Consider the following 23,204-nt stretch of genomic DNA (forward strand, 5'->3'; position numbering starts at 1 on the left):
ATTGCCTATTTCTTTATTCCAGGAACCATTCATATTCTTTGGTAATGTTATCTGTTACAAAGCACCTGCCTCCAGGCAGCACACTCTCTTCAAGTCAAAGAAGGCAGATCATGCAACTGTCCCGAGGCCAGCTGGCCGTGCTGGCTGAACTGAGCTCTGGTAGTTAGCTGGTGTGTCCTCGTTCCAGTGTACTTCTGTCTTGCAGAATGCCACTGCTAAATTTGGAGCTGCTTTTCAGCACAGACTTCTCAGGATCTCTGATCCATCAATCTAAACAGACTAGTACAGAAAAATCTAAGTCATGTTACAGTGAACTGCAGGGGCTTTTTTTTTTTTTGCAGCTGTGCAACAAAGCCTTATTTTTTAAGGTGCTTCTGAGTTGAGAATTCTTGAATGTAAGGAAGTCTAGTTTTCAAGTGCATACAATTTCCCTTAGCAGTGGAGATTCAACACGCACCAAAATCCTTTTAATTAATTCATTTATTTGGCAGGACATTTATGAGGTTTTTCTTCTTGAAGTTCTGTGCAATATTCAAATTGAGCCTTCTTTTCTTACAACAAAAAGGGAATAATTGGCATTCTATGACTTGGATAATCCTTGAATTCTCGTAAGTAGGTGCAGTGTTTATCCTTTGCCCAGATTGTCATCTGAATGAAGCAAAGCAAGGTGAACAGTCCCACTGGAAGGAAGGGAAAAAAAGATACATTTCATTATCAGATTAAAAACATGCTCTTGCTGCTGACATCACTTCAGGTTGAAGTACCAAAACATTACTCACCTGGAACACACTGAGTCATGATAGTGAAACTGATCCAGGTCCCCACCTGTTTTGGCCAAGGAAATTTAAAATATTTCTGGTGACAGCATTTGCATTTATCTCTCTATTGATCAAAATAACCTTGTCCTAGTATAGGTAAATAAAAAAATCAAGGTCAGGCAGATCAATTTCTACTGTTAATAACCTTTAGCCAAAAAGGTGAACAGTGCCTTATTATCACAAACAAAACCTTCATATTTGCTTCCCCAGCTACTACAATGACAAAATTTTAAGCATTAAAACAGTGTCCTTCCTGTTTCTCTGGCTAATTTGTATTCATCAGACCTCCATCATTGTTAGGAAAAGTAACTTTCTATAGCCCAAGGCTCAATGCTGTTCTCATTACCATCTGTTGATCTCCACTGAATTTTAAACCTGACACTGTCCTTCTGTGCAAGAATGAATGTTACACTGAGTTGCACCGACTTCATCTGCTTTTGAACTTAGTCAGGAGTGCAGTTCCTGATTAAGGAATATGAAATGATAAACTGATTAAAGTTTCTAAAGCAGTCACCACTAACACAAGTGATTGAGTAACTTAAGAAAATGGGGAAGACGACTTTGGCTTATTTTCTCTATCACAATATCTTTTATTTGTCTGACCACTATCTTCCTGCCTGCAGTGATATTTCTAGGCTCTTATGTTATAAATCCACCAGACACCTCCATCCCCTCGTTGCAACTCATGTTCAGTGGCAATCTCCCTGTTCCTGACTGCACAATTTGCCCTGCTTTACAGTGTATGTCTTGTCTAGCAGCCACACGGAAGCACTGGCCCAGGGTCGGGGTAAGGTCAGTCACATCAGTACTGACCCAAGGGAGGGGGAGGAAGAGCAGACAAATTCTTCTCCACAACCTGATTTCATGGGATTTAGGGAAGGAGGGGAAATTCCCTGAGCTGAACAGTTTCAGAGGTTTCTTCCATGTAAAATATTCTAAAAGAAACAAAAAATATATTCAGCGAAACTAAAATCTGAACATCTTGTTTGAAAATACATACCTCATATGTATAGTTAGGGCAAGATACAAAGAAAAACAGCCATGTGAAAGGATTCTTTGTTGGATATGGGATCTTACAGGTTTTGGATCCTATAGATTAGAAAACAAATCACAAAATATTCACACTCCTAAATACATCGTTTCCTGTAAAGAAAACCCAGCTCTGCCTACTTTTGTGTCTCATGACTGTCAGAGGGACAAACAGGATGTGGGAAGACGGGATGTCCTCTGGACTCACAAGAGGAATAGGATACCTGTGAGGGAACCATCCCTTGCTCACCGAAACATAGCTTGTAGCAGCACTGTTTCCTTTTGCACTGGCAGTATAAGCAGTGTAGCTGCCTCCCCAAGACAACCCAGCCCGAAACAATAAGGATTACAGTAAGATAAGATAAGATACTGTTCAACAGTCTGATGTCAGAGTCATTGCACTGTCTGATTTCCCTCAGAATCCAGTCTCTACAGTGCTGAGCAACCTGTGCTCCCACAGCAGTCAGCTGACAGGTATCAACACCCCCCAGGATCAGGTCTTTCCTGAAGCAGAGTGATTGAAGGAGTGAACTGAATGGCTGCACAAAACTGAAAAATCATGATGCAGTTTTTACCATTTCTCCGGAGGTCACTGAGTGCAACATGAATGGAAAAATTTCCAGCTTCACACAGCTGCAAGAAAAAGTATGACAGAGTTAAAAATGTTCTTCCCTTCTATTTGTTTTTCTTCCTTTTGTTATTTCCTGGAGTTCTTTAAAATATTTAAGAAAATGAAAATAATCTATCATAAACAGAATAAATATCCTTAACTAAGATTGCTGACAGAAGGATGAAATGTCTCCATTCCAATATGAGTCCATATTATATTGTTATATATTTATGATATTTTTTGGAAAATGTGGACCCCATGTCCAAGAGATCAAATCTATTACTTATATAATCCCCTTGAAAGCTAAATAAACCACAGGGGATGGAAGTGAACTCCGGAGATACTTGCTTTAGCTTTTGATCATTCTTATGCCTTTAAAAACATCCACAAAATTATTTGCATAGTCTTGGTTCCTCAAAAGTTATTAAAATCCCAAGGAAGATACAGTTTGGTCTCTGAGTACGTTTTCTTCTCTAGAGGATAATTGATATGAATCATGGAATATAATTGACCCAGCTTCCTTCACTGGATTTAAAGACTGCTTCCCCAATCAATTATGAAAAGAGTGTATTGAAATGACCCATTCATATGATTATGGACAGTCTCCAGTGTCTGCAGTGCATAACTATTACAGCAAATGGCTAGTGGTCAGAGCTCCTGAGTTTATTCCCAGCTCTGTGCTTTCAGTTATGGAGTTTCTCTATGAAATGTGAATAGATTATGACCTCACGGAATTTGCATCCTGGGAAGCTGCTTTGGGATTCTGCAGTCACTGATGATTAGCTTGTCAAAGCAAGTGAACAGCTGATGTTCTAAACAAGTTACACATGCACAGGGAAAGTCTTTGTACGGAGGTACATCTTTATTGGCTACACTGACTTTGCTTCTGCATATATGAAATATTCTTAGGAATTGTGAGAATGAACAGTGGCTGAAGAATTCTGAATCATAAAGGAAGCTGTAAAAAGGTTCTGAAGCTCAGCAAAATGAAACTTTATCACTCGAAGTTATCAGCAATATATTCTCTTAGTGGGCTAGTTCTCTGAGATTTATGACCTGCTGTGATTCTTAACACTCAATAAACAGTTCACAAAACAAACTCACTGGCTTTTAAATGTAGGGTCACAAACGTTTAAAGATTATGAGAGACCATCCCAGCCAATAAATATCCTAGTCTCGGAATTGACACTGAACCAAAATATTCCTTTGTGTACAAAATCACATTAAAAACTGATGGATTTATCTGTTTTGCATTCAAGTGGTCAGCTTTAGTAGTACGTCCCAAATGTTCATGTTCTAAGCATCTGCTTATCCTACACACTCCTCCACTTTTATGAGAGAAAAAATAAAGCAAAATATTTTAGTATTTTATAGAAAAAGCAAGAAACCTACCAGAAACATGATCACAGCAAAATTTATCTGTTTTTTCCCGTAAGCTATTAAAAAAAAAGTTTGCATGTCGTTAGTACTAGTGCACAAAGCACATCCATAAATACTTAAATCATTGAGGGTTGTTTTGCTACTTACAAGGAGGAGTGTAAAGAGGATGATTGATGTAATATGCAAGCCAAGCTGCAAATCCCCAGTAATATAAGCAGTTCTGAAAAATAAGCAATTTTTCTTTGTTTTAGTATAGTCTCTTAGGCCAATATTCACTGCAAGGACTGCTGATAAAAATGAATCGGGACAATCCTTCAACTTGCTGATAATACAACAAAAAAAAAATGGCAGTACTAAGTGTGGTAGGTGAGAGCAAGTAACAGGAAATAAGAAAGGAAGTAGTGCTAATGGAGTTAAGATTTCCTCTACAATATCTTGGAGCTGTTAAGTTTATAAACAGTTTTAGGAAGTATGGTCATATGACTGAAAACAAAATTATCTTGTCTGGCAAGCCGTTGGGCAAAGTTGGAAGTGCATACACACCGTATGTTAAAGAGAAACTTGTTTTGCTGACCCCTGAGACTATAAAACCAGATTTGGGCATTGTCCTCTCTTCTCTGCCTATTATTTTGCACTCCCCAATCTCCTGTCCTCTTCTCCTTCACCCCATCAGTTTCTTTCTTTCCCACGCTTTACTTTTCCTGCCTGATACTCTCCTCTGCGGTTTCACTGCGATTTCTCTCATTTGTCCCTTCTGCTGCTGCCCTTGTGTTTCTGCGATGCAGTTTCCACTCTCTAAACTCTGATAACACAGTTGTCACTAATGGCTGTACTGACTCCTTCCTGACCAATCTCAGTGCTTGTTCATAGGCTTCGTCCATGAAAAAACTACTTACAATCTTTACCTCTTATTTGGCCTCCTTGGCCCTGCCTCCTGTGGGGTTTTTTCTGACACTGATTTTCTGACACTCATCAACAGTTCATATATTTGCCTCTCATCAGTGGAGTCCTCTTTTACCCAGCCTAGTGCCTCAGTTTTTGATGTATTAAGGTATGTTTGTTTATGACCTGGAGTTCAGCAAGACCACAACTGAGCTCTTAATCCTTCTTTCACCACTTCATCTGTTCTTTTCTTTGCCTTATCTTTCCTTGCATCCTCTTTGCAATTTTGAGTAAAACTCAGATCCTCTTCCTTTCTACCAGAAGTACCCTTTCTGGTAAAGGTCCTCTTACTCTTTCTGGTCCTCTTTCTTTTTCTTGGTCTTCCAAATAGGTTCCTATACCTTAGACATTTCTATGTGTTTCTGCTTTCTCCTTCACCTCTTCCTTTCCTGCTCATGCAGGCAAAAATCCCATCCAAGGCTGCATTTTTTACTGTCCTGACTGGTACAACCTTTTTTTTTTTTTTTTTTTTTTTTTTTTGCTTTGAATTTTGCAGTCTTTTCCTCCTGTACATACCAGAACTGCATTTCTAGCAATAATACCCAGGAAAAGTGATTATCTCAGCGACTCCAACCTGTACTAGCTGACTGCAGTGTCTGATGGTGCATTTTTCTGAAAATGCTGGTGCCCCCTCATCTGCTGCAAACAGTTGCATCAAACATTCAGTTGCATTTCCACTTTCTTCTTAGGGTTAATTGAATCAATGCAGTTCCCAGAGACCTCAGACAAAATGGACACCCTTTTGGGTATGCTGTAATACAAGTACTTAGTATGTCCTTGCTCTGAGATTGTGTAAGAGATAACTGATGAGAAAGAGCCAATTATTAACCAGTAATTACAAATCAGGTGGGATGAATGAGCGAAAAAAAATAAATAACTTCCCTCTGATTACTTCATTTTTCCCCAGGAAATGCAGCAGAACCCAAAGAATGATTCCAGTGAGGGACAATATAGGTAGTGTCCTATCCATAAACTACTGCTTCCTCCCTAACACTACCTTCTTCAACAGGCACTTACAATTTACCCACTGCTGTACAAACTTAGGTGGAAACAGTTTCTTATAATCTTGGAAAGGCATCTTCAGAAAAACCTTCTCCTAGCTTCAAGGCTTGGCACAGGATGGAACATATGGCAATGGATTTCAGTGAAGTAACATTAAATTATTATCATGGCTGAGTCCCCAACAATACATGTTGTAATTAAACTGAACAAATGCTATTCAGCCAAAGAACACGGTTTAGGGCAAGAGTATTCCTCAGTTATAAGAAAAGGAGCTTTAAGATGAGTGGGGTCTACCACTGCAAAGGACCTTAAGAGTAACACTTGTAAATGTCCAGCTGCCACTTGAATCCTTACTGCTCATACAAATGCTTCCAGTGAGGTTCAGACAGGAACATACAGACTTCATAGACTCACTCAGAAAGAAGAAAGAGTTTCTGTGAATCTTGAATAATAAAGCTTTACAACAATCTCTTGTAATGCTGTGGGTCAAATTCAGATATTGCAGGGATTCCATAAATAAATTATTCCTAAGTTTCCAAACTTATGGTTAGGACTTTTGTCTTCTCTACTGCAATTGACAATCCATAGCTCTGCATATCCTGCCTATGTTTATTCATGACCAGCATGCACCCTTCTGTTTGTCTTCTTATATTGTCTTCTGGTTCAAATAGTATTTATTTAGATCTAATGTTCTCTTTCCTCCAGATGTTTTTCTACAAAGTGATGATATCCTTTCCTTTTACTCCCAAAAATGTTCATGGGAAAAGAAAGACCGTGGAAGACCAACCATGAGACTAATCTTTGAGGAATTCTACTAGTATTTCCCTATTATCAAAGGTCTGACTGATCGTTTTTTTGGCACAACCATAATTATCCTTCTTTCAATTAGTTCCTTTATCACCACACAATTTTTGTATTAACCCCTACCTTATTCACCCTAAGGAGTTGTTTACTAAGTCCAGATAAATCAGGTATTCTACCTTTCCAATGCCTAGAAAAATCACATATCAGAAAAAATTATACTATGTTAGTATGCTCTGCATTTGGTGAAACTGCTGCACTGTAGGGCATAATTTATTCCTAGTTCCATTTGGGAAAAAAGGATGAGAATCACATCTCTCATCAGTTCCCATCTCAGATTTCTGCTTATTGAGACTGAAGTGTCTCCTGCACACATAGCATTCCAGTGCACTTAGGGAATAAGCCATCTATATCTGCTGTGTATGTGGTCAAACCCTGAAAGTAAGAAGCTTTGTCTACCACTTGTATGTAATGGAAAAACGGAAAAAGGATGTGATTTTTTCGCACTGGCACAAATTTGGAGTAACACCACAAAGGGCAATGAAATTATAAAAGCAAATCAAACTCAAGCTTTGCTAAGCAGGTAGAATAAGAACTGTGAGCAACTTTACAGATGAAAGTAAGAGCCACCAACCTGAGAAGATGGAAAAGAGGAAGTGATCAGAATGACTGGTACAAATGTCAATTTTAGCAACAACAGTTTGTATGGTCTGAAAGGAGCAAGTAGTTGTCAGAGATGGCAGTGAGAAAAATATCTTACTCTTTGTTTTTTCAAGGTAAAGTTGCTCATTTATCTGCTGTATAGCATGCATTAGCTCTGTTGTGTCAAAAACGAGATCTGCAAGATCTGTTGTGTCGAAAATGAGATCTGCGAACCTTTTAACAACTCTTGCTGCAGGAGGCACAATAAATTTCTAGGGAGAATTCTTTTGGAGGGCCTCTGCTCCAATACAGACCCTCCTTTCCTGAAAGCACAGAGCCATCACCTGAAAGACCAGAGCCACTGGACAGCTGTAAGGAGTTAGCCATAAGATAGAGCTTCAGCTGCGACAAGTATCACTGTAATAGTGCCAAATGTTAAAATTCCCAAATGCTTATCCAGTTGATAATCTCTTGTCTTCCTTAGAGTAAGGAGTACTTTTGACTACTAGTGTGTTCTCTGTTGCAAACATTTGTAAAATAACTACAGCTTATGCATAACCATGCAGTCAGTGTACTACTACTCAGATACCCAGGAAACGGAGGCTGCACCCCAAGAGCTGCCCTGTGCCACAGCAGCACTGGTGGCATTAGGGAATGCTCCTGTGGAGAAGAAAATGCAGAACAACCAAGCTGCTTTGCACTGGATCAAAGGTAAATTAACACTTCCTTAACAACTAAGAGAATGTTAGGGGTAAAGCAGATATAAAATGAATGTTACAAAAATAGATTTATTTTTTTTAAAGCAGCTCTCCCACCATTGTGCCTGCCTGTACTAACTTTAAAGTTAACTTGTTACTAAAATATCCACACCCAAGGACCTAGCTGAGTGAAAAGGAAGGGTATGTTGAAGGTTTAAAATTCTAAAAAATAATATTAGTGACACTATGACAGCATGTGGGTTATACAATAGTGACATTAAGAAATCTTCTGAAAGAACTGCAGCTTTATGGGTGAGATTTGCTGTGCATTGCTACAAAAGCCACACAAAAAAGTCTGTGGTGCAGAGGCAGAGCATAGGCTGGCTAGGCTGGATTTGTAAGGGCAGCTATGGATAGATTCTGACAGTTTACCTTCACAATATTCCTCAGTGGCATAGTCCCACGGGAGAACCGATGAACAAATACTGTTTCAATCAACCTTTTGATGTAGTGGAAAGAATGGCAGATACATGCCAAGCTAGAAACAGCAAGACAAAAGCATTTAAGAGTACTTAAAAAGCAAGTGTGGCAAGACATTTGGAGTAAGACTAGAAGAAATACTGCTCAAAGCCTGCAAACGGACTTACTTAACTACTGGGTGCGGACTTGATGTAAACCTCTCATCCAGTCCATAGACAAAAGTCATGCGGAAATAAAACAGAAAATAGATGAACAATGGACCTGTATATTCTATCAAAAATACCTGCAAAAAGAGAGAAAATAATTAGACAGCTGAATTAGATGACAGTCTTGCTTTGGTTTCTTTGTGATAACTAATGCAGCGGGATAAACACCTCCACGTATCGAGGATGGCATTAAGGGAGGCAGGGAGGGAGTAGAAGGTTTGGGCTTGGGCTATGAAACTGGCAGCCATGCTTATAAATATTTTGCAATGATTTGCCTCAGTTGCATTCAAACAGCCATTGCCAGTGCAGCAGACACAGTATGGCTATGAAAAGATAATAATGGCAGCCCAGAGATCATGACAAATATGCATGCATGTTACATTTATGCAGCTCTCACCCTTCTCTTGCACTCAAAAGCTGTTGCTTTATTTTGGTTTAAAATGAAATTTAGTGAAGCATTTGTCCTGAGAAATAGGAGTTCTGCTTCTACTGAATGAATTTTGTTTAAACTGGAAACACAGCTCATAAGTATTCACAGTGACCCCATCTGTGTGAACAGTTAGCACAGCAGTTGTCCTGGGAAGCAATAATTTCATTCTATGTTCAACCAAGCTTTAATTGGAATACTAGAAGGAAAATAAAAAGAAAGGAAAAAAAAAGAGAGGAAACCAGAGAAGCTATTCTCTAACTTGATTTCATTTCAGATAGGTGTGTATTTCTTAGGAACCTCACTTTAAATTGAAGTTAACTTAGGACCAAATATTAACAGCTGTATTTTCCACCCATCTATAAGTGAAGAAGGTAGGTCCATACCTCACTTACAGAGAAAGAAGGGAAACTGCTTGTACTTCTGTCACAAACAAACAAACAAAAACCCAACAACAAAAGAAAGCAAACAAAAAAGGAAGCCCAAACAATCCCAGTTCTCTAATGTGTTTAGAGTTATTTTGATGCTCAGAAAAGCTGGGTTGTTGACTCTGTTATGATCAGCATTTTCTCTGGCAAGGATCAGGTTTGCTTGTAAAAGGGAAGCTCATCTTTTTGATTTGATAATGCTGAAGTATTTGTTGGCTTATATTTGAATGAAGTAGCTTGAAGGGTAGGGAGAACAGGATGCAAAAGATTATGAAATGGTAGAAGCCTTACTCTGCACTATGATATTTTGGTGTATATTAATGTATGTGTGTCTTGAAGTCTACACTGCCATCAGAAGATTTTGTCTGTCTTCCTGGTTTTTGGATTGGGTAATAGCTACTTGATTTATCAGCATTGCATCCAAAGAAAAGATGTGAAAACTCAGTCTTGCAGGACATATTTGACTTTATTTTCCCTTCTATTAAGGTTGTCTTTGCTATTTGTAATCAACACAAGGTTTTATTAATGACTCATAGCTAATAAATGGTAAATATGCCTTTAAATTATGAGGTACTTTTCTCTTGACATCATGCTGTTTATTGGAACTACTGTGTAATACTGAGCAGCAAGGACCTTCACCTTCTAGAGAGCTAGAAGGGTCATTGGTCACCTCACTGCATAAGCAGCAGTGCTGCGTTGCCTGCCAAGTGGGTTGTGATAAAATTTGCATTTGAGCTAAGACAGTAAATATGCAAGGTCTTTGGGGATGGCTGCTAATATTGCAGAAATTATCAGCTGTCATTAGCCTGTCACTGGCATCCTGAGACAGAGGCACATGCAGACAGCTTTTGAAGTCTTTTAAAGACACACTTTTAAGCATTTTCTTGCTGAAGTCACTTCAAGTACTGATATGTGAAGTTGCTCCTGTGCCTCTTTGCAGGACAAACCCATAGGAGTATAATCCTAATTTTGTCAGGAGTTACACAGGTCCTGTGGAGCACATCACCAAAGGCATTTACATACCTAGTTCCTAATGATTTTGCAGTAGACATCCATTTGACAACCCACATTTTTGTTCTGTAGAGCCAAGCTACCCTGCAGCAGGTTTTCCACTGCTCCTGTCCTAGGGAACTAAATAGGCATTCAATCTGTTACTGCTTTCCCTGATTAAATGAACTGAAGCAATGAGGATTCATTGCCTGCATCCACTATCAGAGCAGACTTCATGCAGAAATATTGGAGATAAACAAAAAGCGATGTAAGGATTAACTATGGAAAACTAGCCATTAAAATAGCTCAGACTCAAAGTAGAGCTCACCGTAGTCCATCCTATCTGTGGCCCTAAATCTTTAAAGTATAAGGTAGCAGTTGTGCCAACAGGGAGGTGCTGCAGGATTTCTTCATCCCTCAGGGACTTTCCTTCTGAGAAGGAAAGAAGTAATTACATCTTAGTGACATTCAAGTCCACTTTGGTAGCATACTAGCTTTATATGGTGCTTTATCTATGAGACTCCTTGATGTGATAAGGGTTTATTGGAATCTCATTAAGTAGACCAAGAATATTTACACTTAATTTTTATTTATCCTTGTAATCACATATAAGCTTGGATCCTCTATTCACACCAAAACAGCTAAGAGAATTCTCAATCCTATGTGCCTGCCTAGTCTAGTCATCTTGCTTCATCACTGCTAACAGCAGAATTTGTTGATGGAGCAATGCCCTTCATCATAGCTCACTGACCTCCTGGTCAGCTGCACCTCTCTGTCTCTCCTCTCTTCTGCTCTTCTCATTGCTCATCATCAGACAAACACGAGATAGGATAAGCTGTTTGGAAAACTCTCCTACAGAAATTCTCAATGCCTTTCTTTTCCCACACAACCAGCTAGAAGCTGATTCCACAGCATGTGAGCTTTTAATGCCTAGGAGGTATTTTGGAGGAATCTCCAGAAGGCCAGCATTTTCTCATTGCAAGTCTCACTATTTAAATTCATAGAGGAATCTGACATGGGAGACCTTCAAAGAAGGAAGTAAGATAATCATACATCTGTTTTCCATGGATAGATTTTACACAAGGAGCAAACCTTCACCAGCATACTTTTAAGGGACTGTTTGAATAAAATTATCCTTAATGAAAGCAAAGGAATAAAGTGCTATGTTTTAGCTAAGATGAATTAACACAGTTTGGCAATTAGACTTTCTTTTGTGGACTCAGGCCATGTGAGAGGCTTCTAGTAGCAATACCTACAAGTGTATTAATGAAGTCAGCCAGCTGTCATCAGCTTTGTCAGCAATTGCTGTGTCCACAGCAATGTGTTCTGCGTCAGCTTCCCTCAAAAGAACTGTAATTCCTGCCTGAGAGCAGAGAATTATGTGAATTGATAACCGAAACTCACAGCCCTTTTTGGTACTCCCAGCAGAGCATCATCATGGAGATCATTTCACTGCAGCTAAGGGCAGTGAATATCTAGATCCTGTGCTACCTCTCCAGAAAGCAACAGTGCTCAGTAGTTAGAAAGCGTATTGGAAGAATGTGCAAACTCCTGAGTTAATTACCAAGCACCAGGGTGGAACTGTATTTACTTCCAAAGAACTGTATTTGTTCTGGACTCTCTTCAGCCTCCACAGTGCTAATTAACATAGCTGGAAACAGATTCTTAGGTGCTGGTACACCTTTCATGCCAGGGCCCTGCTCAGAGTTTAGTTACTCCAGACGTCACAAGTACTCACTTGGATCAAGTTTTATTGACTGCCTTGCTGGGTACCACCGAGGATCTGTAAGACCATACAGAATTGTGTGATATTTAATGTTCAGTTTGGATCATCCACTACTACAATGAATGCAATACAACAAGAAGAGCTTCATTTAAAGGTTTTTATAAATATTTATTCAACACTAATATAGGTGATAATTTATGCAGCAGAAAAAAATACAAAGCTGTATCAGGATAGGATAAAATAATTTTACTGGAATCTCACTGTGATCACATTCATGTGCAGGTTATCAGCATTATGTCTGTGTATATCATATTTCAAATTATGTAATTTTTTCCTATTTATGTACTGGATATTCTGATGTGATGTGAGCTGCTGCAGAAGTTATACTCACATAATTTATGGAACATCAGTCTGATCTCTCTAATTGTAGCATTTGGTTCCACCTAGGCAACAAAAATATTGTAAATATAAGACACATATTTTGAAAGACAACTACTAGGTGTAAGACTATTAAGCCAAATAGAAATGTGATTTAGACAATGTAACTATTTCTTACAGATGTCTAGCCTTGGCATGAAGGATTCAAAGAACTGTCAGGAAAAAGGCAGGACAATTTTTGACACCTGTTTCAGAGGCAGCTTCTCTAGCAGTGATCAAGAGTTACTACTACAGCAATTTGACAATTTGATGGCTTCTCAGTACCACGTAACTGGCACCCTGTTAGTAAAGCAACTGAAGTTGTCCATTTTGCCCAAAAGCTCCTTCTGGAAAAGGGCTGAAATACACTGCAGTCAGTATGAAGCTTGCATAATGATTGCAAGTGGCCAAGGAAAGGCTACCAAGAGATGAAATACCCTTCAGAAACACCAAATTTACTTAAGAAAAGTTAGTAATTTCTAAAAAAGTCACATAGCCTTTTAAACAGATTTTTGTTTTACCTTATCTAGGAAGCATAGCTGTTTCTTTGTCTCCCAGTCAAGGATTTCCACCTGAGAGGACACAAAATCATTAATCATTAATTAATTAATCATAATTGGCTAAATAATGTGTAAACTCTTAGTTGATTACCAAATTCATAATTGTTGTGACTCTCAGAGTGAGAGATCATTTTTCGCTGATCTGTGAATTGAGTTAAAAACCTTCTTGATGTTCTCAAGAGACAGCTTCAATCACCAGGTTCCAAAAGCATTCAACTTGGAAAAAAAAGAAGCCAAATGAATTGTCTAATTGGATATATTCAGTAGCAGAAGTAGCTAAGTTTTTGATCCAAAGAGTGATCTTGGTTTTTTCTTATGCTAGAGCAAGAGGGACAAGTAAGGGATAGAGAAGTTTCACAGGAATCACTAAGGAACAGTAATTTTATGATTCATAAAACTATAAAGAGTTTGAGGAAAAAAAAGTATCTATATATGAATATAAGCAAATATTCTGAGTACATAAAGCTTGAAGATTATTACGTATTGTTCCCAGAACATTTTAATTGCAAGGAAAGTGGAAAATATTGGTGGGCATAATGAACAAATGCAGCTAAATATCTGGGTTTCACAAACACGTAAGCATTTGTTATAGGAATAGTTAGTGTTACTCTTGCCTCTTAGATCACCTGTTTTATTAACTACATATTAGCATTTTATATTCCAAGCAGAGGTTTAGCTACAGCTCTGAAAAGGAAAGAGCAGTTTATTTTCATGATCAAATGGCAGACTGGCAAAATGCTATGATTTTGATCAACAGCCAAGCAGAAAAGTCCCCAGACATTTCAAAACCCAGCTGCAGCAGCTCCCTAAACCTCATTGCAGTTGTTGGGGTTTTTATATAAACATCTAGCATTAATTATGTTTGGTATTAACTGGTCAAGAGAATAGATTAACATCAGACTTTAAATATGATTCCTAACTAAAAATAGGAGTCACAGTCCAGTATCTTTCTCAGAGGATTGCTTTGAAGAGATCACTTGGTTGGAGTATCTAATTTCCTTGTTTCACTTGTCCCAAAGGGTTCTTTTTCTTCTGGCGCAGCAATGGAGCACTTCAGCTCCAGCCACAACTATCAAACCTGATCTCCACAAGGAACACTAATGCCATGATATTTTCTGCCTGTGCATTTTAAGCTCTAACTGGGACATTGAGGAAGATAAGCGCTGTTCCTCCTTTGTGATATGTAACAAGTATGTGATGGATTGTTAGGATGTATTTTGCCTTGACTTTTTATATCTGAAATAACACTCATTTCCAGTTTCTATGTCTGCTTGTGTGAAATCTCCATGAGAAAGCAAATGAAGTGGATTCCTTTCCCAGAAAGGAGTTCTGACATTGAAGTCCACAGGAAAAGCACAGGGCAGAGAGGGGACTCTACACCACTTTTTGTCCCTTCTGATGCCAAGTTGCTACAAGGACTATTAAAACCTTTAGTGTATCTCAAAGCTCCTTTGTCAATGAATACCACTGGGCTGCCCTGCAGACTGCAGCAGTGCCGTGGAAGCATGGAATGGGAAGGACACTTTTAGTAGTGTCCTTCCCATTCCATGCCCAACCCAAATATATACATTTTTTATCAGAATTCCCCAGGGGCAGTTTTTAATCTATAGCCTTCATTGGTTGTATTAGAGAAATATTCTCCAGGTCAATTACAGTGGTTTTAATATCTTTCTGCCATCACCTATGGCATTTTAGTTGAGTTATTCTTGTTATGCACAAGACCAGACTGAAAATTACAGAGTTTTTCTTTCGCTTTGTGGTTTTCATGGGAGTGGCTGTACAGAAATCTCTGTGAACCTTTAGAATCAGTCTGGAAAACAAACAAATAAATCATCCAGGATGCTACTTACTGTTATTTGGTTCTGTTCCAGCACAATTCTTTCAAATGCAAACCTGTCATACTTGCCTATACTGGTACATGCAAATACCTAAAGGAAACCTATAGAGATGATGGATCCGGACTCTTCTTGGAGATGCACAGAGATAATGGTGAGAGGGAATGTGTCTGGATGCAATAGGAGAACATCCAGACACAAGGAATTGTTTTCACCATGACCTAGGCCAAATATTAGAAGTTGCTTAGAGAGGATGAACAATCTCCATTCTTGGAGACATTTAAAACTGGATTGGACAAGACCCATTGCCATCTGATCTGGCTGTATCTGCTTTGAGCAGGAGTTGGACCGCATGATTTCCACAAGGCTCCTGCAACCTAAATAGCTCAGTGTTTCTTTTTTTCTTTTTTTTTTTTCCCCCCACTTCAAACATTTAATTTACTTTCAATTACTTTCAAGATCTAAGCAAATATCAAACATTCTTTCCCTTTTCAGATGGATGCCGGAACACAGCTTTAGATTCCACTCCAGTCCATAGCAAGCTGTGCAAATCCAGAGCGAAGGCAAGGTGACTGTTTCCTCTATCACACCTCTTAGATTTATCAGAACATCCCCCGGTGTAGATATTCCCTGCACAAGGAACAGAAAAGCCTGATCCAAAGCAAGAAATGGTCGTTCCTGAACATCCTGGCCAATCCCATGAAGCACCAAAGCACTGAACACAGTGTTTCCAGCCTTGAGGCACAGCACCAAGGCAGTTAATGTATTGGTTGGCAACAGCTTTTAGACACCCGGGAAATCTGTTCTTGGAACACTTACTGATGGGTATCATCTCTTTTAAACATAAATTGTTTGGCTCAGAGAACTTTAATTTCATTGTGTTTTCAAAGCATTTAGCACAATAGGACACCAACTGTTGGCCGGCATTAGTGCAGTAAGACTTACAGTCGACTAATTTGGTGAATTTTTAAAAACATTTTTAACTACAGCTTCTCTGAGACTACTTAGAGTAGAACTTAATCAATAGGCAGATCTGTGCAAGACATTAAAAACTCCTTTATAAGTAACTACAAATATATATCTTTGATGCTTAGAAGACAAATTTGTTCTATTGCATAAGGATTAAAGATCGATAGCATCATTAGTAAAAGAAAAAATCTTGATTATTAATGCTTAGAACACAAACAGGTTGAGGGCAAAGAATAATCAATATACAATATAAGCAGAGAAAAGTACATTCAGCTGTTAAATTTTTATTCAGAAAATAAAAAGGTAAAATAAAAGAGAGGAAAGTATTCATAAGGGGAAAACAGCTGAGCAAAGTGTTTAAAAAGAGTTTTTAAGATGCAGTGTCTCTGTAATAGGATTACAAAAATATAGTCACTTGAATTCTTGCAGTTTAAAGCCATAGCTAAAGTGCTAAAGGATCAACAGATTTTCAAAAATGTTGTGATAACTATAATGGAAATACTGACACGTTTATCATGTCTGTGCATCTTAGAAGTTTAATTTGAAACCATTTGTAATCAGCAGATTGAGTAAACTTGAGTGAGACTTTATAAGCACCGACATAAGCATATATTGTATTGATTTCTTTTTAAATTAATCAGTTTAAAAAAAAATTATTTCATTGTACAGGAAGCAACCAGTCTGAGAAAGAGCAATGCAGAATGAATTTTTCCTGAACTGTTAGAATACTTACATAAATTAGTTTCTTTGAATTTAACTCTAAAGAAACAATTCAGTGGTTGCCACAGTCCTAACTGAATCTTTCTAAACATTTTTTCCTATAGAATTATTCATTTTCTCTATCTCCTTTGACTTTTCTGGTAGACTGTGTTGTTTCTGAAGGGAGTAAGCATGCCTTAGTGTGATCTCACACTAGCACATACAAGAATTTTCTTCAAGTCAAGAGTTAAGCCAAAGGGAGATTGCTGTAAGTGTACTTACACTAAAAATTCTGTTTGTGCTGCTGCTTTACAATTGACTCTCTGAAGCTTCTCTTGCACCAAAATGTGCAAACTGTCACAGAGAATGGGTCTAAGGGCCCATCTAGAACTGGCTCTTTCTGAAACAGCCAGCAGCAGGTGACTCAGAAAAAGTAATAAAACAAGGCAAGAATGTAGTGACTGAGGGAAAGGGAAGAGACAGACAGTGATTTTGATTCTCCTGCACCAGAAATGCTGCCTATGTATTTAATAACTTTTAGTGGATTTCTTTCCTCAACTGGTTTATGCATTTGCCTTTTAAACCTGTGTAAACAGTCCTGAGGCAGGGAGTCTCACAGCTTGGCCACATGCTATGGGAGAAATTCCCAAACCAGAACCAAGGCAAATGTTCAACCACAAAGCAAAATTTCATTGTCTTACCTGTGGAGTACTGAACCTTATTCTCTAAGTAGCCCAGCTAAACAAATCCTTACCTCTGAAGCAATTTCATGAGACTAGAATCTTATTGCATTATTTCACTGTATATAAAGTGGTACGGTGATGCCCATACCCAAAGGGTTTTCTAAAATGAAATTTCACTTTTGTAGATTTTAGATGTCTAACATTTATAGGTTCACAAGAGATACACTAGGTATTTACTCCTCAGCTTCCTAAGTTCTGCTCTTCTGCAAGCCAGTGAGCACCAGTGTTTGACCTGTGCTGACACCCATACTGCATTTTTATTTCTTCCACCTGTTTCTGATTTGCTAGTTAGACATGTTCTCATCTAAATCCCCCAGGATATTGATTCAGTAAGCATCGTTATCCCAAGGTCAGCACAATGCACAGCATTTAGAATCTTTCTGAATGAAACGAAACTGTCAGCAAAGGAGATGAGCTAGTTCTTCATGCTTTACATGTAATAGTTAGACACACTGCCAGGAAGTGGAAAAATTGCTTTGGAATGTCTTTTGCCATTCCCCATTTCTCCTACAGGCAGACCAGAAAGTACAGGCAGGAGAGGACTTCAGTGAAAAGGGCAGTCCCCTACCAAAGAGAAAGCCTGAATTTCTGTCTCTCTGGGCTCCTTTTATCACTGCTCCCTTCCATTGTAATTCTGTTCAGTATTTCTCTACAGAAGATGCCTTTCGGGATACCACACAGCAAAGAGATCAGAGTTGTAGTAAACTTGGATACCCTGACCAAACTGTCCTATCTGATCTTGGAGCTGGGTGCCTAACCCAAACACATTGCAAAATCCAAGTTGCTTTGTTGGCCTGGGCCTAAGGGTGATAACAGGTAGAGTGACAAATATTCATCCTTCAGAAAGACAAATCCATTTATATAATTGACGGAGATAAAATGAGTCAGCATAAAAACAGTCAGGAAGGAAAAGGAAGGTCTATTCACTTGGGGTAGGAGGCTGATTTATTTTTCAAGACAGGGAAAGTCGTTAAAGCTTTCATAGTGAATTCTGGCTCTAGAAAATCTACTAAAACTCTCCATCTACTTTACATCTTTACTACTACGAGATCTTTCGGGAGGATACACAAGATGAAAAGGAGCCTCCACCAGTTAATACTGACTTGGTGTGCATTTACTTACGCTGGCTAACACAGAGCTGCATGTTGCCAATTTCCCAGGCATGCTGAAAAGTCCCATCATTCACTGAGTATCACTGTCACTATGAAGCACATTGGAGTGCCTCCATCTGAGAACATGAGCCAGCTTTGACTCAACGCTAAGTAGACATCCAGGTTTTTCAACATCACTGCATAGCCTTTTCCTTGTGCAAGAGAATATTCACTGCCTTGGGGCTTTAGTTTATGGTGGTTATTTTCTTCAACGGCAATATCCAGGTAGAAGAATTATGCAAATTATTTGTGAAATCACAATCATATCTTTGTGTCAGCACTGTGATTTGCATTATCAAACTGAAGTATTTCTAGTTTCATTACTACTCTTCATGCATAATTTGGTGTAGGGATGACAAAATGTATATAAAGTGTATGCTTTTGACATGGAATTGAATAAATTGAAGAGGTTTTTTGGGTTTTTTCTTTGTTCTTTATGTAGCAGCACCAAGGATGGGTCTGCTGTCTTTTGATAGGGCTGGAAGACTGGAAGGAATGCAAGGAAGACTGGAAACCCTGGGAATTTTAGAGACCTTATACAAACAGGTGAACTTACAAAACTGGGGTGGTTTTTTTTTGATATACATGAAAGAAGCCCATTTTTTCCTAATATAAGACTTGTAACTTCAAATGAAGCCTTCAAATTCTAAGTAGCCCCAGGTACTTCCTGCCAATTAATGTTTTACTATCATCTTCTCCTATACAAAATTAAGTTTCTCTCTCAAGTTCCACAGAGAAAAAAGACAAATTGCTGTCTTGTAAGTAAAGCAGTACAACTGAGTGTTGAAGTGTTGGTAAGTGTGGGGAAAAGTGGTGAGAGAAGAGTAAGGGTAATGTTTGCCCTGTCATCTCATCTCTGTGATAATAATCTTTAGTGTTACTTGTGAAAACAGAGCAGATGTCTTCAAACAACAGGGAAATTTTCAGTTGTTCCTTTAAATGACTGTTCAAATATCTCATATGTGGCCTTGTCTTTCTGGCAATTCTTGGAGGATACAGCATCATGAAGTGTTTTGCAGTCCTTCTTTTAGCACTTGCTCTCAGAGCTCTTACTTGACGAGGCTTTAGACAGCACAGTTCTGAGAGGGAGAAGCCTTTGTAACAGGAGCCGTGACATCTCAGCCATGCCAGCCAGACAGCAGGCATCACCCCCCTTACATTCAGAGGGTTTTCATCACAGACAGAAGAGGGAGGGAACTTTAAATGCCAACAAGGGGGGGCAGTACGTTATTGCTTTTAGACTGTACTGCACATGTCAACTCAATCTATCATCAGGGGGTGAAGATTCCAAAACATTTTTGGGTATCACTGTTCACAAAAGGCACTTATCATCCAAACCAGTTAAGGAAGCAAAAGTACAAGTGTGGTTCTTGCGACATGAATTTTCTACAGTATGAATATATTTGTTCAAGTAGCTTTTGTCTAGGAAGTCAGAACACCATACTATTTTGTTTATATGAAATGCTTTTGAAGACCTAAACCTGTCAAGTAAAGAGAAATGGTACAATTCATTAGCCTAAATTCAGAGCTCTGCTGGAGACATTGACATGTGAGCATATCACACAGGCATCCCTCGTATGGAAAGGAGGAAAACAGGCACTGTTAGGATAAACAGTATCAAAAGCTCTGAAACAAATCTCAAATAGGTCAGAAGAGTTGTTCTCTATGCAACTTAGAGAAACGAGCACTCCTAAAGCACATTAATCTAGATACAAGTCTCTATCATACATCTCTCAGTCTTTGGAGTTGAATCTCTTCAAATTATCAGGTGCAGTATTTTCAAGTATATGCATATTTATTTATAGTTGTCCTTGAGAACTCAGCTTCTTCTGAGCTATTAGTGATAAAAAAAATGAGGTGAAAGTAGAAATATACCAACACCTGAAGTAAAAATGAGTTTGGTGATTGTGAAGTGATTTGTGATTCTTATCAGGAAGCACCACAGAAGAGCAGTAAAGGGTCTATTATATATTAATTATTATATAATAATTATATTACAAATGTATAGGGGAAAGTACAAATGTATACAGTTCCTCAAAGAAGGAACGTTAAAGTTTATAACAGTAGAGATTCTGCCCACCCTCCCCAGGAACTACTGAAAGAAGTGGGACACTCACCTTCTTCTTTATATAGCTCAGCTTTGAATGTATGGTGGGGAAATGCAATTCAGGATTCAAAGTCAATGAATTTGTAACAGAAAGCAAATCAGGGAGACCAGTGCAGAAAGCAATAGGCAACTGCACTGCTAGTGCTACTTAGGCAGTGTTTGTCCACATCACACCCCTGAGACAGCTCACATGCTGGATGAGCTGGGCAAATCTGTTTCCACCCATTATCTGCTATAAAAAGAAAAGGACTAAGACATACAAGGCTGACATGCAAATTCATGAATCATGCTGAGTTTGCATTAGTGTTGCTTGAATACAAGATCTTGATTCAGGACTTAAAAGACCTGGATCTCCTGCTATTGTCCTGCCTAGTGAGACTGAGCAGGTAATTCAGCTTTTGTGTGTTTGTTTCCCCATCTGCAGAATCAGGTAACAATAACGATGTCCATGCTTTTAAGGTCTTCTAGTAACTAGTGCTCTTCAGGAGCTCAAATAAGTCTGAGGCAGAAGAGCAAGCCTGAAGTGACTGAAGGCAATCAGGAGGGTACTACACATGTGCTTGCTCCTGCATTTGGATCTCACAACAGTTTGAAACCTACCTCACTGCTAGAAATCCATGAGGCAGTAAAAACTTGGTTGTTTTTCCTAAAAAAATCCTGGAAAGTCAACACTGCCGAGGAAAAACCATGGTGCAGGTGCCTACCTCACACCCAAAAGAGCTATAGGCAGTTTCTTTTGCTGGATTGTGGTGTCTGGATCATTTTTATAGCTTTGAAAAGTAAAATCTGAACTTTTAGGTCATGGTAAGTTACTAAAGGAGTGGACGATTTTCAGATGGCTTTGGATTCTATTTGTGTTATAACAACAACTGCTTTGTAATTTGCACAGGGGGAGGAACATTCCTCCCGCTGTGCATTTTTTTTAGGTAAGTCGTGATTGAGAGACCCAAGTATAAGCCTGCAGAAACACATTCAAGATTGCTGTCATTTAGCTTGTACAGACCTGTTTTTGTAATACAAGTCGCTCTTAAATTTTTTTGTATTAGCCAGTCTAAGTAATTCTAGCAAAGAGTCGGTGTGGCTGTTTATGTAAGTGGATGAGATGTTACCCTTGAAGCTCCCCAGGTGCACGTTACTCTGCGTTTTCTGTAAGCACAAGGAGCTGACTGTACTGAACTCCGCCCGGCTGTTTTTCGTTCCCCACTCAAGATCGAGGGCCCTCGTCCGTCCCCGCCGGGCAGTGGGTGCCGCGCCGGGAGCCGTCCTCTCGGCCAGGGCACCAAGTCCCCGGCCGGCTCCCTGCCGCCCGGTCGGGCCGAGCCGAGCCGGCCCAGGGGCGCTGCCGCCCGCGGCCACGCCTGCACCCGGCCGGAAGGCTGCGCGGGACGGCTGCCGGCGAGGTGCACAGCGGCTGGCCATGGGGTTTTCCGAGAAGTTACGGACAGAGGGTGCCGAGAACATTCCTCGCTCTCGCTCTCTCCGTAGGGCTGGGACGCGGTGCCAGACCCAGCGCAGGCTGCCCGCGGTGCTGCCCTAGGCAGGACCCGTGAGAAGCCCAGAGCCATCGATCCGGCGCCTCCGCGGAGCGCCGGGAAGCCCGGGGATTCCCCCCGCCCCGCTCTCCGGGAACACGTCCCAGGAACGCCGGGGATGCGGGGATCAGGAACGGCGAGGGGACCGTGCCCGGGGAAGGAGAGGACGGGGCGAGCGGCAGCCGCTTTTGTTCCCCTCGCCCCAAGGAAACCCCCGGGGAGCAGCATGTCCCCCCGGGCCCCTCTGCCCGGCTCCGGCGGCGGTCACTTTCCCGGAGCGGATGGCTCCGGCTCCCCGGTGCTTCAATGCAGATAGAGGGGGAAGAGAGAGGAGCCCGCCGGGATCCCGGGCAGGATGCTGCGGGACCTGGCCAAAGCTCGCCTCGCCTCGGCCCCCCGCCCCCGGCGCCGCCCGCACCCACCTCGAAGAAGCCGGCTCTGCCGCCCATTCTGCGGGCACCCGCCGCGCCGCCCCCGCCGCCGCCCGCGGCACCTTCCGCGGGGCCCCGCGCTGCGGCCAATCAGGCGGCGCCCGGACCCCCCGCCCCGCCCGGGGCCGGGGCCGCTGCCCGGCCGTGCCGGTGGGCGGCTGCTGGCAGCGCTGCCTGCCGAGCCGCCGGCCGTGCCCCGCCAGCCGCAGCAGTGCGGGACCGCCGGCACCGCGCGCACGCCAAGTTCTGCAGCTCCCGGTGTTCGAAAACTGCGAGAGAAGAGCAAGACGCACCGGCCGCCGGGAGTGACATTTCATTCAGAAGGGTGATTTATTTATTTTTTTTTTGACAATTACTGGAGGAAATATATATATATATATTTAAGAGCTGAAGTATCTTAATGAAATAACTTGCAAAAACGCAACTGATCATAAGCTAGAAAACATCCTCCTTTCTTTCTTTGATAGTTTAACTGATGTTTCAGGGGTGATTGGACAGACAACAGAACTCTGCTGAGATCCCTTCTCCTGTGATGTGCTCCTGCCACAGCTGAGGATTACATGCATGGCATAAAGCAGTAC

General features: G+C 40.4%; 1 protein-coding gene across 1 annotated transcript; it reads right to left on the bottom strand.

Annotated features, from left to right (window-relative positions):
• Positions 1-458: 458 nt before the first annotated feature.
• Positions 459-22,935, bottom strand: LOC136294577 (very-long-chain enoyl-CoA reductase-like). The gene is given in 17 exon segments (XM_066192429.1): positions 459-680; positions 780-825; positions 1,819-1,907; positions 2,423-2,480; positions 3,850-3,893; positions 3,985-4,057; positions 8,355-8,460; positions 8,570-8,685; positions 10,782-10,885; positions 12,192-12,236; positions 12,571-12,622; positions 13,118-13,168; positions 22,615-22,653; positions 22,655-22,705; positions 22,707-22,804; positions 22,807-22,885; positions 22,888-22,935. Coding segments are annotated over 17 exon segments (1,227 nt in total). The 3' UTR covers positions 459-552.
• Positions 22,936-23,204: the final 269 nt, after the last annotated feature.

The sequence above is a fragment of the Chamaea fasciata genome, unplaced genomic scaffold, assembly GCF_029207755.1.
Source record: "Chamaea fasciata isolate MVZ Bird 193981 ecotype frontalis unplaced genomic scaffold, bChaFas1.0.hap1 SCAF_10, whole genome shotgun sequence".
Classification (NCBI taxonomy): Eukaryota; Metazoa; Chordata; class Aves; order Passeriformes; family Sylviidae; genus Chamaea; species Chamaea fasciata.